Source organism: Ruditapes philippinarum, unplaced genomic scaffold (assembly GCF_026571515.1).
Source record: "Ruditapes philippinarum isolate M1 unplaced genomic scaffold, ASM2657151v2 ctg4672_1_1_1_1, whole genome shotgun sequence".
Lineage (NCBI taxonomy): Eukaryota > Metazoa > Mollusca > Bivalvia > Venerida > Veneridae > Ruditapes > Ruditapes philippinarum.
Genome location: NW_026860510.1, coordinates 26,815 through 44,255, shown reverse-complemented (window position 1 = coordinate 44,255; position 17,441 = coordinate 26,815). Strand labels below are relative to the sequence as shown.

At 29.5% G+C, this 17,441-nt stretch overlaps 1 protein-coding gene across 1 annotated transcript; it reads left to right on the top strand.

The window, feature by feature from the left end:
* LOC132760413 (ras-like protein family member 12) lies at positions 1–16,546 on the top strand. Its single transcript, XM_060752390.1, has 4 exons — positions 1–136; positions 14,396–14,469; positions 15,105–15,292; positions 15,970–16,546. The coding sequence occupies exons 1-4, from the start codon at positions 115–117 to the stop codon at positions 16,283–16,285; spliced, it is 600 nt and encodes a 199-aa protein (XP_060608373.1). The 5' UTR covers positions 1–114; the 3' UTR covers positions 16,286–16,546.
* The last annotated feature ends 895 nt before the right edge of the window (positions 16,547–17,441 follow it).

Genomic DNA, 17,441 nt, shown 5'->3' with positions numbered 1-17,441 from the left:
TATTGTGAATATCAATTTGTCCTCTGAACACCAAAGCATGGCTTTTATAAGTAAATTTTAAATGTTTGTCTTTTTTCAGCTTTGACAGTGAAATACATTACAAAAAGATTCATCATGGAGTATGATCCATATATAGGTAAGATTTTAAAGACGAATAATTTGAGCCACGTCACGACAAAATCAACATAGTGCGTTTGCGACCAGCATGGATCAAGACCAGCCTGCGCATCCGCGCAGTCTGATCTGGATCCATGCTGTTCGCTATCAGTTTCTCTACTTGTAATACGGTTGGTATGCGAACAGCATGGATCCTGATCAGACTGCGCGGATGCGCAGGCTGGTCTGGATCCATGCTGGTCGAAAACCCATTATGTTGGTTTTGTCATGGCGCGGCTCATTTCTTAAATATTTTCACTTTGTAGATCATTTCAACTTTCAACTTAAATTAAATTATCGTTTAGCCATAACATTTTTGCACATTTTGACAATAAATGCGCTTATGTTTACCTTCCAGGAGTTTCCTTTTTTCCCTTTCATTAAGTTACAATTTCGTGTAAATATAATTATCTTAGAATGATTGACTTCAACTACATAAAATATATGTTTTAGTACATGTATATTATAACAAATAATATGATCTAAAACTTACGATACTATCTATTTACAGACAAATTAGTTAAGCTGATGGTCAAACATTATCGTGTGTATACGATGGTATATTTTAAGAGTGTTCGGCAGCTTAGGAGTATGAATATGTAGAAGACATTTTCTATGGACTTGTACATTCAATACAACGGCAACGAGGAGAACGAAGTCTAGCTTTTTCACCATTGTTTATAACGGAGGACAAATATCACTCTATGCAAAGAAATAGACTACGCTCGCCAAGAAGTAGTACGGAAAAGAAAGAAGACAAAGCATAGAACCAGCTTTAAACAGTACTGTTTAATAAAAGTTTTAAGATATTCAATTAACGAAAACAGTGCAGTGCTAAAACGCAAAACTGTGCTCATAAAGTAAAGTGTGGAAACCCCTCTACGTAAAGGAAGTTTACAAATGAAAAATTTCTATTATTCGAATGGAGTTATAGAAGTTCCTAGATGTGATTGCTGAATGAATAAACCAGAAACAAATTAAAACGGTACAAAACAATAATACCGATCCGATGTAATTATGTTAATCGTTTTCTCTGTAATTGACTTTTACGATTGTACTGAAAAGAAAAATGATACTTTGTAAATGATGAAAGTACAAATAGTACTAGTATATTATGTTTCTTGAAATATTGGCGCTGGCGCTACAATTGAATTCCAAACTTGCCGACATAAAAATATGATAAAACAAGTATAATTATCAATCAGTGAGTATGTTCCAAATATGTTGACCAGATTTAAAATGTTATAAAATTTGTTTAGTATTTAAAACAATGAATATTATGTTTACATAATATGCTTGATATTGTTATGCATAATATATGATATAAAACTTATTTGTTTCAATATTGAATTGCTATTAGGAACCCTGGAATGTGAGAATATTTTAAATGTCCATACCAAGTATAAAATATGATAAGGAGGGGACTGGAAGGCTAGAACACTTACTGAAATTAAATTACTATAAATATTATTAAACCAGATATTTCATTCTCTTTTTCTATGTTATTATATTCAAATAAAACAAGTACTGACCATATATCGTATATTTTATTCCAGAGTGACATAATCAGCGTTATATTCCTTTTACATTCACCTAACACGAATTTTGTATTCAACTCTATAAGACGACTGTCTTCATAATTATAAGGACATTCAGAATTTCGATCTAGTCAAAGTGACTGGAGTAATCTGGGATTGTAAGATTCTTAAACTTTAATGACAAAAATATGCAGTTGAAATATAGATTTAAATAAATTATATTTTTCTTACTCGACTTCGTTTTTATTGACGTGTTATAAGAGAGTACAATAAATTGAGAGAGAAACTTCTGTTAAACTTTGAAGTTACATCAGATAATGCCAATCATTCCTGCTAAATTGATGAGTACATAAATAGATGACTTATTCTTCTTACAACAAACTTTTTCAAAGTGTTCTAGCAACAATTTATCATTGTTGTGGCATTACATAGTCAAACATTTTTTTGGCAACGAACTTTGGCAAAAGTCATATTTCAAAAATGGTTAAACACTTATCAAAGATGGATATGTTCCGGAATCGAGTTTCGTACCTTTAAACAATCAATTTACTTTTTATTTTCCAAATATCATACCTGCTTCATTTCACGGATAAAGTTGTGTCAGAAACGTTTTCTTTCAATTTAGGTACTTTGTAATAAAACCAAAGTATATATCTTGTGTCCTACTGTTTTGATATTCTGCAGTGTTAACTTTTGATAACAAAACAGAAACTTATTTGTCTAACTTGAACATTTACAGTTCATTGTTACATACATTTACATTTATAATTAACGTTAAGAAATGTTGCTTTGTTTTGTATTATATGATAATATTTTATGATTCCTATAAGACCAACCACACGCGTACATTCAATTATTTATTTTCACATCGTAGTTTATAAAACAGATTTGTTAACTCTTTCACATACTTTCGAGAAGTAACTCATACTTTTAAACTCAGATTTCTTTCAAACTCACATATGTTGGGTAATGACATTACGTGTCAATTGTGTATTTCATTAACAGAAGATGGAAAGTATTAACTTAAACATTTCCGGCATACTTTCATGTTCAATGTGAGGCCAATCAGTCTTCGACAGACCATTAAAGAAATATTATATGATCTATAGTTAATTCATGATTTTACGAAGAAATAAATCGTAGATTATAAGCTTCATTGTTTGATAAATGAGAGAATCATTCTATGAGTTGAAAAATTTTAATTGCCAAAAAACTTGCTGCCAAGAATCAGTGTCAGTGATACGAAAACGCAATAAAGTAATTATGATATACATTAACACACACACAGAAGAATACGAACAAATATTGCACCTGTTGAAAATACTTCTAGCATGTTGCAGCTTTAGTATACATTAAAATAATATAAATTATCCTGCTAAACAATCTAAATATAATGATAAAACTACACTGTGCTGATTTCCGTTGTTCAAAATGTTTAATAACATATTTGTTCCCTTCATAAAAATTTATTGCAATAGAGTGCCGTAACTACGTAAATTATATCCAGGAAAATGCAAGTCGGTAAAGTTGAACAGAATAAATAAAAAACCATGTAGACAAACTCATCATAGTATTAAACGATCAACTATTAGTACAAACTCATTATAGTTTTAAACGATCAACTATTAGTACTTTTACCAGCATTTCATTGTCTTTTTTTCATTTATTTTCATTTAATTATTGTTTTGAAGGGGATGGGTGTTGTTGTTACTAAATTTAGCAGAATATAAAACATATAATCTAATACATATGAACGTCGGTGTGCTATCAAACGATTGTTATGTTTACTGATGTTCCATGCCAGTACTAATTATCAAAAGCTATGTAAATTAATAGGGCATAATACATACTAGGTTTCTTACAACATATCTTGTTTACACTTCTGACAAATGTTTATCCTCCATTTACAAAACAGTTGAATAATTCTGCGTAATAACTCAGCTTGTCAATTATAATAAGCATAGTTTGTTGTCGACTTTTTGTTTACTTTTTTTCCCTCGAGTTGAAAGTCGCTGCTGATATTGCATCACAACAGAATTATGATATCTTGGTTGTATCACGATACAGTATCATGATACTTACATTTAGATAAAATTGTAATGTGCGCATGTCTTTCTAAGTTAAAATATCCACTGTATCATATCTAAAAATATGTTATACTATCACAGTGACTAGATCTTGACATAAATAATATTTAGGTCTTAAAATGAGTATCATTTCATAAGTCGCCTGACTTCAAATATGTAATAAACAAATTAAAAACAATTGCAAGTTTCTGAAGTTCAAACATTTAAATCAGACATTGAAAATATATAACGCTATGTATCAACACTTCCGGATTATATCACGTTACGGTATCGTGATGGCAATAATCACGATTCATCGATGTATCGATTATATTGGACCATCGTTCATTACTACATATTTCAAATCTTGCATTCAAAAAAAAAAAAATAAAATGAGCAAAAACCTGAAAGGACCAACGATAAATGAAAGGAAATTATTTATATTTGAAATACCATGAAATTCAAACAAATGAAATAACACCAACTTTAGTTTAAAAATAATGATGAATTTAAAGTTGCATTTTCAGATGAAATGTATCTTAAGTTTCGGGAAAGTTTTACATACCTAAATTTTATAATACATAAATCTAAGTTTTTTTTCATTATTGTATTGATATCGTTTCAACTCATAAATTTTGTGTTTCCAAATTACACGAAGTATATTTGTAAAACATTCTATTTGTAAAGGGAATGAGCTTACATTCTGCATGATTCCCGTTCAACAGCTGTTGTTAATGGTTTGATTGTATGGTTATCAAATTTATCTTAAAAACATTTTTGATGATATATTTGAAAACAGTAATGGAAATACATAAATCTTAAAATGCAATCTTAAAGCTGCGGAAAGGTCACGGTATTAAATCAATCATAATTGTATGTAATAATGTTGTCGCTTATCAACATTTATCACAATTTGTTGTTGTTCTAATTGGGTTTTGAATATTTATATAATATAATGTTTTCATACGATGGTTACACAAGCTCCTGTGTAATTTTCATATGTATGCAGTTTTTATAGACATGTATCAATTAGAATTTATTTTATATTAAGGATTTGAGATCATTTTGCAGATATCTAATTATATTGTTTTGCATTAATACAGTTTTTGCAGATCTTTAAATACACCAGTGCCGTCTTGGAAACTCGCAATTTGCAAACTATCTAAGAACGGAATAATCTGTTTATTTTGTCACCATTTTTATCAAAACTTCATTTCAGCTTTGAAATTGGTTAACAGATTCGTCAGATAGTGTTTCAAGATATGCTGTCGGCTATCTAAAGACTTTATTTTTGTCCGTCTTTCTTTCGAACAAACAACTTTTGTAAAAAAAATTCGTTTCTATATTTTGATTGGCGTCAATGCATGCTAATTTCGAAGTGGAGAATTAAGGACAGATAGATCTTCTTAAAATCAATTATATATTTTTTGTCCGACATTCTCCATCTCATTCACACTTTTTGTATTCTCTATCAGAAAAGTTTTTCTCTCATTCCTACAAGTCGAAGATTCCAAAAGAGATTCAAGTATGTTAGAGTATTATAGTGGGACTGAAACATTCCTGCACTGCACACAAGAGAATTAAACATATAGTTAGCTGATAAACTAAATGTCCTTACCATTATGTTTACATAATTCTTTGACAGGTTATAAACAAAATTGATATGCTCTAAAATTTTCTATTGTACTTTGTATAGATCTTATGAACCGGAGAACTTTCACATTGGAAACATCTGTAAAAGTGATTTGTAACAGACAAAGGGCGTAAACAAACGATGTCTTTTACACTTTCAATTGCTAATGATGCTTTTAACGTTTTGAAACATTTTTAAGAGAAAAATGAAAGTTTCCAGAAAAAGGGTTCATTTATTCGTGCGTTTGATGTTATAAAACATTACAAGGTTCACTTTCTTATGATCATTTTTTGCATTCATTTATTAATAATGCCTTGAAACAAAACTTTACCTCAAATGACTATAAATATTAATTAATTAATTTATTTATTTATTTAAGATACAAACATATAAATATTTGATATTTATTAAAATATTTTTAGACAGAAAGTGTTTAAACAATAATAAATCAAATAATATCGAAAATCAAGTCAGAAAGTATTACCAACCACAGAAATGATATGTATATCTTTATGGTATACACACAAGTGTATGTTTAAATTTATTTCTATGTCAAATGATATAGAAAAAGGTTTCACAAATCATAAAAAGTATGAAGGACAAGATCGCCAGTACATTTATGAATTATATATAATTATATCTATGTTTGAGCTGAAATCTCCAAATGAAAAGGAACCTCCCTAAATGAAAAAATGCCGACCAACTTCATCATAAAATAAAAGAAAGTGCAATTATATACATAAAGCAAATTTAAAAAATACAAGATACAGCAAGGTATTCTATTTGATAATGTTTTACTACAGATTGAAAGAGCTCACTTCAGCCGTATCTACGTGTAAATGTAAATTAAATTCCATAAATGTATTACATTTTTTTTTACGTGATACTGACACTTTTTGGCAGATGTTTTATTGCTAATAAAATCAATCCACAGATAAAATGATCCGCTCAAAAAATAAACTAAAATAAATCGCAGGCATTTTTTGCAATGAATGAAAACTCATTAAAAGATTAAAAGTATTTATAATTCCATTACAGTTCTGACATTCTTTGTTCTTCCTTACAATAAGCGTGATAATATGTCAATAATGATAAATTTACCATTTCCCTGCCTGAATCCACCCATATAGATGAAACATATTGATTTTAAATGCATAGATATCTTATACAGCTCGACATAACGCCTTCCTTAACTCTGTTATCTCGAATCACCATACCCAGGTAATAATATTTCCATATAACAGCCGAGTACGATTTACTGTAATTGATTTATCGCATGATAAACAGAAATTAGAATTCTGATCAGACAAGGATATTCTATTTGTATTTCTTTTCCCTTAATGAATTACATAATCCGTTCAGAACATAAGAAATGATTTGGTATGGTACATGTTTTCTAATAAAATGTTTATTTACGATAAAATATCAATTGTTTTTTCCTCGTTCTGGAAAAATATCAAATAAAATATGTAACTTATAATAATAATAATGATAATGATGATAACTAGAACTGCTATTGACCTAAGACATCCCCGCAAACCTTTTTGTCAATTTGATATTGTGATGTTGTACGCTGTTACATCATACTGACTAAAATATAGCTCAACACAAAACATACAAATTGAAAATTACAAAGGACAATATACCTGCAAAATTATACAAAAGATAGTGAAGAGTTTGAATAATGTAATTCTCCTCAAGAACGTTTACCAATCTGTGATCTTTCAAGCTGATACCTCCAATATTTTTTTTCTTCAGTTATGCCCTGGACAAAAATGAAGTATAAAAACAGGCAGTAATTCTAAAATTATTCGAGAAACGCTTATTGCTTAAAGGCAATATTTTTCCTCTAAACGATATATCCACATATGAAGTGTCAAGTTGAAATATATACTTTTTGGTTATGCTCAGACAAACATGAAATATTAAAAATTACATAGGACAATAACTCCAAAATTATGCAAATGAGAGTTGTGTTTTATAAGTATTAAACTTTTCTTTCGTGAGACGTTTACAAATGAAGTTTCAAGTTTTTATATTATTATTTCGAGAGTTATAGTTCGTAAATTGAAAATAAAGTCAAGGAGCATGCAACATCCGTATTAAATGGCGGAAATCAAGTCTTTTTTATTCTTGCACATATACCGTAATGATAGTTCAAACAAATGTACATGTACATAACCTTCTAGGGAATACATCATGAACTGAAGGCGGATAAGCATTCATGAGAACAGCAAACAAACGAACCAAAAAACAAGAAACCGACTCCAGTATATCCTTTTCAAATTATGGTTGTAGAGGTATAACATCAAAATTATCGTGTCTCTACATCATGTAAAATATTAACGTCATTCTCTTTATCAATACCTGTTTCCGCTTCAGAAAATAAATCTTCCATTTCATATTTTAAAAGTGCGTTTCATGTTGATAGTGAAAGTACCAGAAGTTAAATTTAGGTTGCTGACACAGCAGTGATTACATGTATGAGTCTAAATGGGATATACTTTGATGATAAAGTATGATATGATATGGAAATATTCCAACTTTTTAACGTGTAAATCGATAAATGGCTTTTCATCTTTTTGAAGCGTGTTTTTTTTTTGTTAGTTGTTATGATGAACTTTTAATGGATGTATTCCCTTTAACAATTATAATGCTAATTATTTTCTTATACTTTTAAATATATAGAGAGAGTATCAAAATAATTTGTATTTTATTAAATGTAAGAAAAATAAAGTTAATCAGTTTGCTCTTGTTCAATTCGACAAGTAAGCAGTGTTTGTCAGATAAGTGGTGTACCAAAGTTCGGACAGTCATGTGTATTTAAAAATATTCGAGCTAAATGGCAATAATACTGAATTATGACTTATACTGTAACAACTTGAGAGATATTTGATGAAATCAGTCATTCTAAATTGGCATATAAAATAAAATGAATCTAAATAGTTCGATCTTTAAGGGTCGTCTATGAATCGCCCCCAATGTATATCTTTGTATGTACTTTCAAATGTACATTCTAATAATGTAACAACATTATTTGTATGATTTGATTTATTAGACAGGCAATCTTCATTATGAACCTGAATATCGCTAAATGCTTCAGGTATTTGAGAAATAAAACACAGCAATTATATTTTCATTTGCTTAAACTATGTAGGTAGAACAATAAAAAATAAATGGACCATTGAGTGTTTGCTGCCTTCACGTTTTGTAATCTATCATATTTAAAAACAAATCTTGTTTCAAATTGTTTCCAAAATTATGGATCTCAAAAGCAATTCCAGACTTTTTCTAGTTGTAATTATAGTATTCAGTAAATCAATACTTTTTCAATATGTAGTACAGTAAAATCATACTTTAAAGGCAATTATGCCTCATAGTTCCATATTTATTAAATTCTTTAGAAACGTCAAACACGCGTTTAATAATGTTTTGTCATGTGATTAAGAGCATGTAAGATGTTGTCGTACAAGTACCAAAATGTAAACAAAGTAGTATTTTGACTTCCATACAAAATACTTAATCACTATAATTATTTCCATTGCCAAAACAGCTAAAAGAGCAAAAGACAGTTTATGTATATGTCAATTTAGAATTATTTTTGGAACCTTAATAAGATATATATGTAAAGAAAATGGTTTTGAGGAATAAAAATTTCTGATGCATAATGGGCCTATGTTTTTGTAACTTTAACATAGATGTATTTATTCATGAAACTTTCTCTTTTATACAGCGGGCATAATGTTGAAGACGCAACACATTATCGAGGAAGATAGATCATTTTGATTATTTAAAGTGAAAGTGTGAAACTAATTTGGAATTAAACAGATTGGAACGGTTGTGCTTGTTTGCTTTTTTAAATATTCTTTTCTTAATCAAAAAAGGTAATATAATTTAATTGCTTTGTTGTTGTTAAATTCTGCTCACGAGGCCGTTATTACTTAACTATGCATTCATCATAAGTTCAGTTAAATAGACTACTAGCACTATATTTGTACTATTTCAAATATTTCTTTTATATAATTACCACAAAAAGAATTATTAACGTCAAAAGGCATGACTGCAGGAGCAATCAGACAAGAGAAGTTACATCTTATATAAAATTAATACAAATATCAATTATACATACATTAATTTAATTAAAATGGCTTATGGAATGAATACGTAAAAGAGAGAGTATAATTTCAAGTAATAGAACTGAAAAGGAGAGTATATTTTCAGAAAATAGAACAAAATAAACGTGTTGAGTTTGTTGCCAAAGATGTCGACCTTATCTAACAATCATGGTGTTTGTGTTCTATGTCTACCACAAGGAACTATAAGATGAACATTAATGACATATTTACTTTTCATCATATGCAATTAAAGATAGTTTGTTTCCAGCTTTTCCCACAATTTGTTTTTGACGTTTCAATCAAAGGCTCTTTTAGACATTTACATTGTTGTTAGCTATCAATGCATTTATACGCATTTATTTTGAACAATCGCTCGTTTTCAGTTGAAATGCTATTTCAAACGTACGCTCAAGCCGTTGCTAGGGGGCGTGAGGGTTGTTGCACGTATTAATTATCCCTCATGTACAGACTCAATCAAACCGAGTCTGTAATTCTCATGTTATTTTGTTGTGCTCCGAGGGATCACTTTGTTTCCAGATTTTTATACTTCACAACAGCAGGTGTCAAGTGCTGTGTGGAAGCTGTAAAAAATTGCCTTTTACTTCACTTCAGTGTTGTTATATTTTTGCTGGTCCTTCGGGATCATTGATGCCAGCACTATTAAGTGTTGAGAATTTAGTATCGCTTAAGCCGGTGCTAGGGGGCGTGAGCGGTTTATATTTTCCCAACAAAAAATTGGCATTGATGCTGCATGGGAATTCAAATAATAATATTTGGAAACAGATTACACCAAATTAATGGTTCCCTTTTATCAGTGTGTGTTTCGGTTCTAAACGAAATTCATATCTGAATGATGTATTGTTGTAATTAACATTGATTGATAAATATTGTTAAATCAAAAGCTTATATATCCAGAAGCGCATTAATACATTATATACATCTCCATTTCAGTTCGTTCAGTACTACTGTGACACTACTATTGTTACACCACTATTGTGACACTACTATTGTGACACTACTATTGTGACACTACTATTGTAACACTACTATTGTAACACTACTATTGTTACACTTTTATTGTTACACTACTACTACTACTACTGTGACACTTCTACGATAACACTTCTATTATGACACTTCTATTGCGAATACTTACAATGTAATTACTGTGTTTTATTGTATAATTACTGTGATAGCAAGAACTAAAGACTCACAAAAACATTAAACGTTCTGAATAATACGGTGTTACACATGCAAATGATGTCCTGTTAGTGCTCAAAAGAAATAAGATATTTCAAACTAAGAGATACGTTAACAGCGTAGTTTAGAGTCTGTGTATTTCATCAAGATCAAGAAATGGCAAATTCTTCATTAACATTACTGGCATATTATTATGTTAAACATGATTTCGATCAGTTTTTGTCAGACTATTATTGAAAGCCTTCATATAAGTTGATAACAGCTAAATCTAGATTATACATAATAAACCGGCACGAAAATATACGAACTACAATTCACATTATTTTTATTATTAAGCAGATCATGTTATGTGTGGAGAGATTTTATTGGCAATAAAACATCCTGCCAAGAAGTGTCAGTGTCATAGAGAACAACTAAAGTAATCCTTTTTCTTGTGATTTAATATCCCTAACACATGGATGGGTACGCAGTTGGCAAATGTTCTAAGCTTTGTCCGAATATAAAGTTTCATTGAATTATCAGTAGGGGTATCTTCACTGATAGAAGGTTGTAATTACTAGTATTATATGATTGGAAAATGATAAATTAGTACGTGTTTACAATTTGGAGATGTACTGTATAATTTGTTAGGATATTGATCATACGATAAAAGACTTAGTACCACATACGATTTATTTAATACCTTATTAAATATAACCAATGAACTTTCACGTAATGTTCCAATAAAAATAATTAATAGATCCAATGTTATCAATTTTGCCACTTTTTCATTTTAAAAGCCCCAAAAGTCAATATCAAATGCATATCATTTTCAGTCTAAAGAATGTATGTCATAATCCATTTAGCCTCATTTCATTTTTGAGTGTCCAAAAATCTGCATCGAATCCTTATATACTTGAAGTATCAAAGTGGGTCGTTATATATTGTTGAAAACAATACTGATTTTATTGTCTCGCGAGTAATGGTTAAATCTCTCCCATTGAGTACCTAATTTGACTGCGTTAAAATAATTGAAGGGTTTTGTATGCAATCAAGTGCCATAATTTGCTTTCATAAAGAAAACGATTAAAGCCTTGAAAAGTTTATTATAGTTACACCATTATAGCACCAGTGATAGCAAAATAAATATTCTTCCTGAATATCAATAATTTAAATTTTGTCTCTCAAATACTAAGAATGATATGGTAGGCACGTTTGCACATATGTTTCTAATTGAATTTGCACATGAAATTTTGGTGCAATGTTGGCATCATTTAATAAATCGTCTTTATATAAATCATTCAACGTGTACTATATGTTTATAACGTATACAATAATTTATATAATTATGAATGGGTATGATTATAATGAGTAAACAGACGTTATTTAGTCACTTTGTTGCCAAATATGTTGCCCTCATCAAATGATTAGTATGTTTCCTTACTGTCTAATATTTTACTATCATCTACAACAATTAAACCAGCATTAATTACATAAACACTTTTCAAGGTAGCTTGTTTACACTTTTGACATTTTTTCCTCTACATTTAGTTAATGATGTAAAAGTGGTTTGTTGTTGTTTTGTTTTCCTTCCTTCTACTTTAATGTCTCGTCTAATTGACTATGCTGATTGAACCCGACTTACTGCAAACATGATAGAGGAAGTATCTAATTATACTCTGTGGTATGAAGATATTGAATGAGTATTTCATTAACCTAAAATAATACCTGTTTAAATATCTTTTTTTCTGTTTTGATAATTATGATGCTAACAAAACAGTAGAACCAAGTTAAATTGTATAAAAGAAAGGCTTTATAGTTAATTCACAATTTCGCAATTTGACGAAATTCTATTTATATAATTATCATGTTTTGTGGAGACATAGTTATCCCTCATAAGCATTCACAACAAAATAACATGGAAATTGCAGACTTGGTCAGTTTGAATCTTTATGAGGGATAATAAAAAGTGCAACAGCCGCCATGAACCCCTAGCACCGGCTTGAGCGGTACTGAATTTTCAACACTTACAAGTGCTGGAATCAATGATCCCGAAGCACCAGAAAGATATAACAAAACTAAATTTTACACTGCAAACTTTATAAGATTTTACACAGTATTTTTCTTAGGAATTGATTAGTTAGAACGCATGATAAAAAAACTTTCATATTAGTCTCATTATATAGTGTACTTTAGAAGAAGAGAAATGAACAGTTGATATTGATAGATTGATTAATTACTTCCACCAATTATTTTCTGTGATCTTGTAAAGTTCTGAATGTAACATACCTTTAAGAGTTGTTTAAATTGGCTGCCACGTGTTACAGGAACTATCATTCAACTGCCAAAGATCCAGCATTTTCTATTCTACTCTTTCATGAAAAAGAACTGCAAAATAGTCCGATAATCCCCTTAGTTCGATATATTTTGGTTCAGCATGCTAGAGATGTACCCAAAAAATATCTTAAAGGAAAATACTTACTGGTACACTTAAGTTTTCCAAATTACAGATTTTTGACGAACTTGGTTTTCGCTAAATATGTTTCACTGACAGAGTGGATAGTCTTTTTAAATAATTCTGTCAAACAATGGAAACATCCGCTTACATGATAAGTATCATACAAAATGTCAATAACAAATGTTTTTCCGTAAAACATTCTATTCCTAAAGAAGCCTTTTATCGTTTTAAAATATTGATAAATGGAATTTTTTAGATTAATTAAATAGTGAAACTTTCTAACGTTTTTAATCATTCCGATAAAATAAAGAAATTATACGAAATCGTATATCATATATAAAGTCAATTTTCAATCATGTTGTGCAAGGAAGAAGAAAAGAGTGAAATGTATATGAAGGAAACTAAATTGTTCATCATTTTTTATTTACCTCATATATGTAGTACTACTGAATCATTTGTTCTATCGATTGCATTGCAATAACTCGAAGTTAATACTAAACTTCTAGTATAATAAGCAGTTTTGTAATGATCCTAAATGGTGGAAGATATCAAGTAAACTTATAGATTCAAATACAAAAAAAATACAAAAAAAATTATAAAAAATTAATTAATGTAATTAGAGTGTAACTATATTCCAATTGATCAAATGATGCGGCATCATGCATACCAGATTCTGTTGGAAGATTAGCTAAGTTCTTTGTGAGTGGGTACTGTTAGGGTTGTTGAAAACCGCTTTCCCTTGTTGACCTTTTCTTTTTATTTATTTATTTTTATTTTAACTTTTCTATTTATTTTTTTTACTTTCTTTTGTTTATTGTGAATATCATGTTGTCTTCTGAGCACCAAAATCTGCATTATCAAGTAATTTATACATATTTGTCTATTTTCAGCTTTGACAGTGAAATACATTACAAAAAGATTCATCATGGAGTATGATCAATATATAGGTAAGATTTTGAAGTCAAATAATTTCTTAAATATTTTCACTTAGTAGATCAAGTAACTCCCTTGACCATTTTTCCCAACATCAAACTAAAGTCCCAAATCATTTGATCTCAATAATGAATCAAAATCTCATATACATATATCAATACTAAATACTAGTACATTTGTTCGTCAATAACCGTTTGTTTTATTCATCATTTGTTGGGTAAAGTACTTTTCCGATGTGTACGATTAAAACCTCACTTGTATTGCAATAACCTTTTTATTATTATTTTTATTATTATCGTTGTTCTTTATTTTTTAAGAGGATATTTATACTAAACACGAAGATGTTGATGGACAAGAGTTCATTGTAAACGTAATGGACACGTATGAAAAGGTAAATTATATAACTTTTTACTCATCAATCTTAGAAGAAAACAATTAAAAGTATACCAAACCTCATGAAGGTAAAATGATTGCACGACAGATATTAAGAAATTAATAACCTTAGAAGAAAAAATGAAAAGAAAAACGAAAAACTCGATGATTAAAACATGTTTCATAAATGACATATATATATACATAAGTTTGTGTGGCAATATGATGGTTAAAGTCAATGTTCGGAAGCAAATAAATCTTTATGCCTAAGAACACGTATCTTGTACCTTTTATATTTTCTTATCTTCTGCATTTAATAAATTATGTAAAACTTTACGCAAAGCTACGTTTATCTACCAGGTTTAGTAAATTTGATTGGTTAAGTTTGATTGAAAGCGGTTGAAGCATATGATATCGACTACACTACATCTATCAATCAAACTTAAGTATTTAAGTGTGTGAAATCAAAGTAAAGTATTTATAATGCACCAAAGTAAGATATACATAACGTACCAAAGTAAAATGTACATAATGCAAATAAACAAATTTATATGTGTGTTGTAGACTTTCCTAAAACGATACACCACATTATTTAATGATAAGAACTGTAGGTATGTAATATTATCACTGCTATGTACTCAATCACAATTTCAGGATGATTCAAACAGTCAGAGATATTTGAGATGGGCGGACGCTTTTATTGTTGTGTACAGTATAACAGATAGACCTAGTTTTGAGATAGCTCGGCAGTACCTGCAGAAAGTCTCTGAACATTTACGTATCTCCAACAAAGATTGCCCTATTGCCCTCGTAGGCAATAAAAGTGATCTCGAGCGTTACAGGTATTATACTTCATAGTTAAATACAATGTTGAATAGACACAAACTTCTGATAATTATTCACTTTTATTTCATCTTTATCATAGCGAATGGAAGTTTTTTAAGAGTTGAAAGATCTTATATTGTACTCACGTAGAACAGAATGTGTACATTTGGTTAGAGAGAAAAGTTGTATGCTTATGAATGCAACGTTTATAGGCAATATATGTGTCAAAAGGTATAAATATGTATTGGCCACATAATGTTATACTTTTAAGTGGTCTTTTGCATTCGGTTAATTTTTAACAAAGCTTTCTCGCGTCAAACATAATCTTATAGTTTGACGCGAGAAAGCTTTGTTAAAAAATAACCGAATGCAAAAGACTACTTAAAATGTTTACATATATGTTACTTCAACATTTTACTGCTTCATCCCCACGTTATTCACACGAAAACAGCTATCAACTTTCAACTTAAAGTAAATTATCGTTTAGCCATCACATTTTTGCACATTTTGACACTAAATGCTCCTATGTTTTACTTCCAGTAGTTTCCTTTTTTTTCTTTCATTAAGTTCACAATTTCGTGTAAATATAATTATGTTAGAGTGATTGGCTTCAACTACATAAAATATATGTTTAAGTACATGTATATTATAACAAATAATATGATCTAAAACTTACGATACTATCTATTTACAGACAAATTAGTAAAGCTGATGGTCAAACATTATCGTGTGAATACGATGGTATATTTTACGAGTGTTCGGCAGCTGAGGAGTATGAATATGTAGAAGACATTTTCTATGGACTTGTACATTCAATACAACGGCAACGAGGAGAACGAAGTCTAACTTATTCACCATTGTTTATAACGGAGGACAAATATCACTCTATGCAAAGAAATAGACCACGCTCGCCAAGAAGTAGTACGGAAAAGAAAGAAGACAAAGCACAGAATAAGAAAAATCCGACCAGCTTTAAACTGTTCAATAAAAGTTTTAAGATATTCAATTAACGAAAAGAGTGCAGTGCTAAATCGCAAAACTGTGCTCATAAAGTAAAGCGTAGAAAACCCTCTACATTAAGGAAGTTTAAAAATGAAAAATTTATATTATTCGAATGGAGTTACAGAAGTTCCTAGATGTGATTGCTGAATGAATAAACCAGAAACAAATTTAAACGATATCAAATAATAATACCGCTCCGATGTAGTTATGTTAAACGTTTTCTCTGTAAATGACTTTTACGATTGTACTGTAAAGAAAAATGATACTTTGTAAATAATGAAAATGCAAATAAAACTATAGTATATAATGTTTCTTGAAATATTGGCGCTGGCGCTACAATTGAATTCCAAACTTGTCGACATAAAAATATGATAAAACAAGTATAATTATCAATCAGTGAGTATGTTCCAAATATGTTGACCAGATTTAAAATGTTATAAAATTTGTTTAGTATTTAAAAACAATGAATATTATGTTTACATAATATGCATAATATATAACAGTTACCTTGTATTTGATTCAATATTGAATTGCTGTTAGGAACCCTGGGATGTGGGAATTTTTTAAATGTCCATACCAAGTATAGGGGACTGGAAGTCTATAACAATTACTGAAATTAAATTACTATTACTATTATTGCACCAAATATAATAATTTTCATTTTCTTCTTTCGATGTTATTTTATTCAAACTAAACAAATACTTACCATATATCGTATATTTTTATTCCAGAGTGACATAATCAGCGTTATATTCCTTTTACATTCACCTAACACGAATATTGTATTCAACTCTATAAGACGACTGTCTTCATAATTATAAGGACATTCAGAATTTCGATCTAGTCAAAGTGACTGGAGTAATCTGGGATTGTAAGATTCTTAAACTTTAATAAAAACATATGCAGTTGAAATATAGATTGAAATAAATTATATTTTTCTTACTCGACTTCGTTTTTATTGACGTATTATAAAAGAGTACAGTAAATTGAGCGAGAAACTTCTGTTAAACTTTGAAGTTACAACAGATAATGCCAATCATTCCTGCTAAATTGATGAGTACATAAATAGATGACTTGTTCTTCTTACAACAAACTTTTTCAAAGTGTTCCAGCAACAATTTATCATTGTTGTGGCATTACATAGACAAATATTGTTTTGGCAAC

What these genes read in the sequence shown, in the direction of transcription:
- LOC132760413 (XM_060752390.1), top strand. Translation starts at nt 115, where the DNA reads ATGGAGTATGATCCATATATAG. An exon ending in GGAGTATGATCCATATATAG is followed by an intron (nt 137 to 14,395) that starts GTAAGATTTTAA and finishes TTATTTTTTAAG; the next exon opens with AGGATATTTATACTAAACAC. An exon ending in AGTGATCTCGAGCGTTACAG is followed by an intron (nt 15,293 to 15,969) that starts GTATTATACTTC and finishes ATCTATTTACAG; the next exon opens with ACAAATTAGTAAAGCTGATG.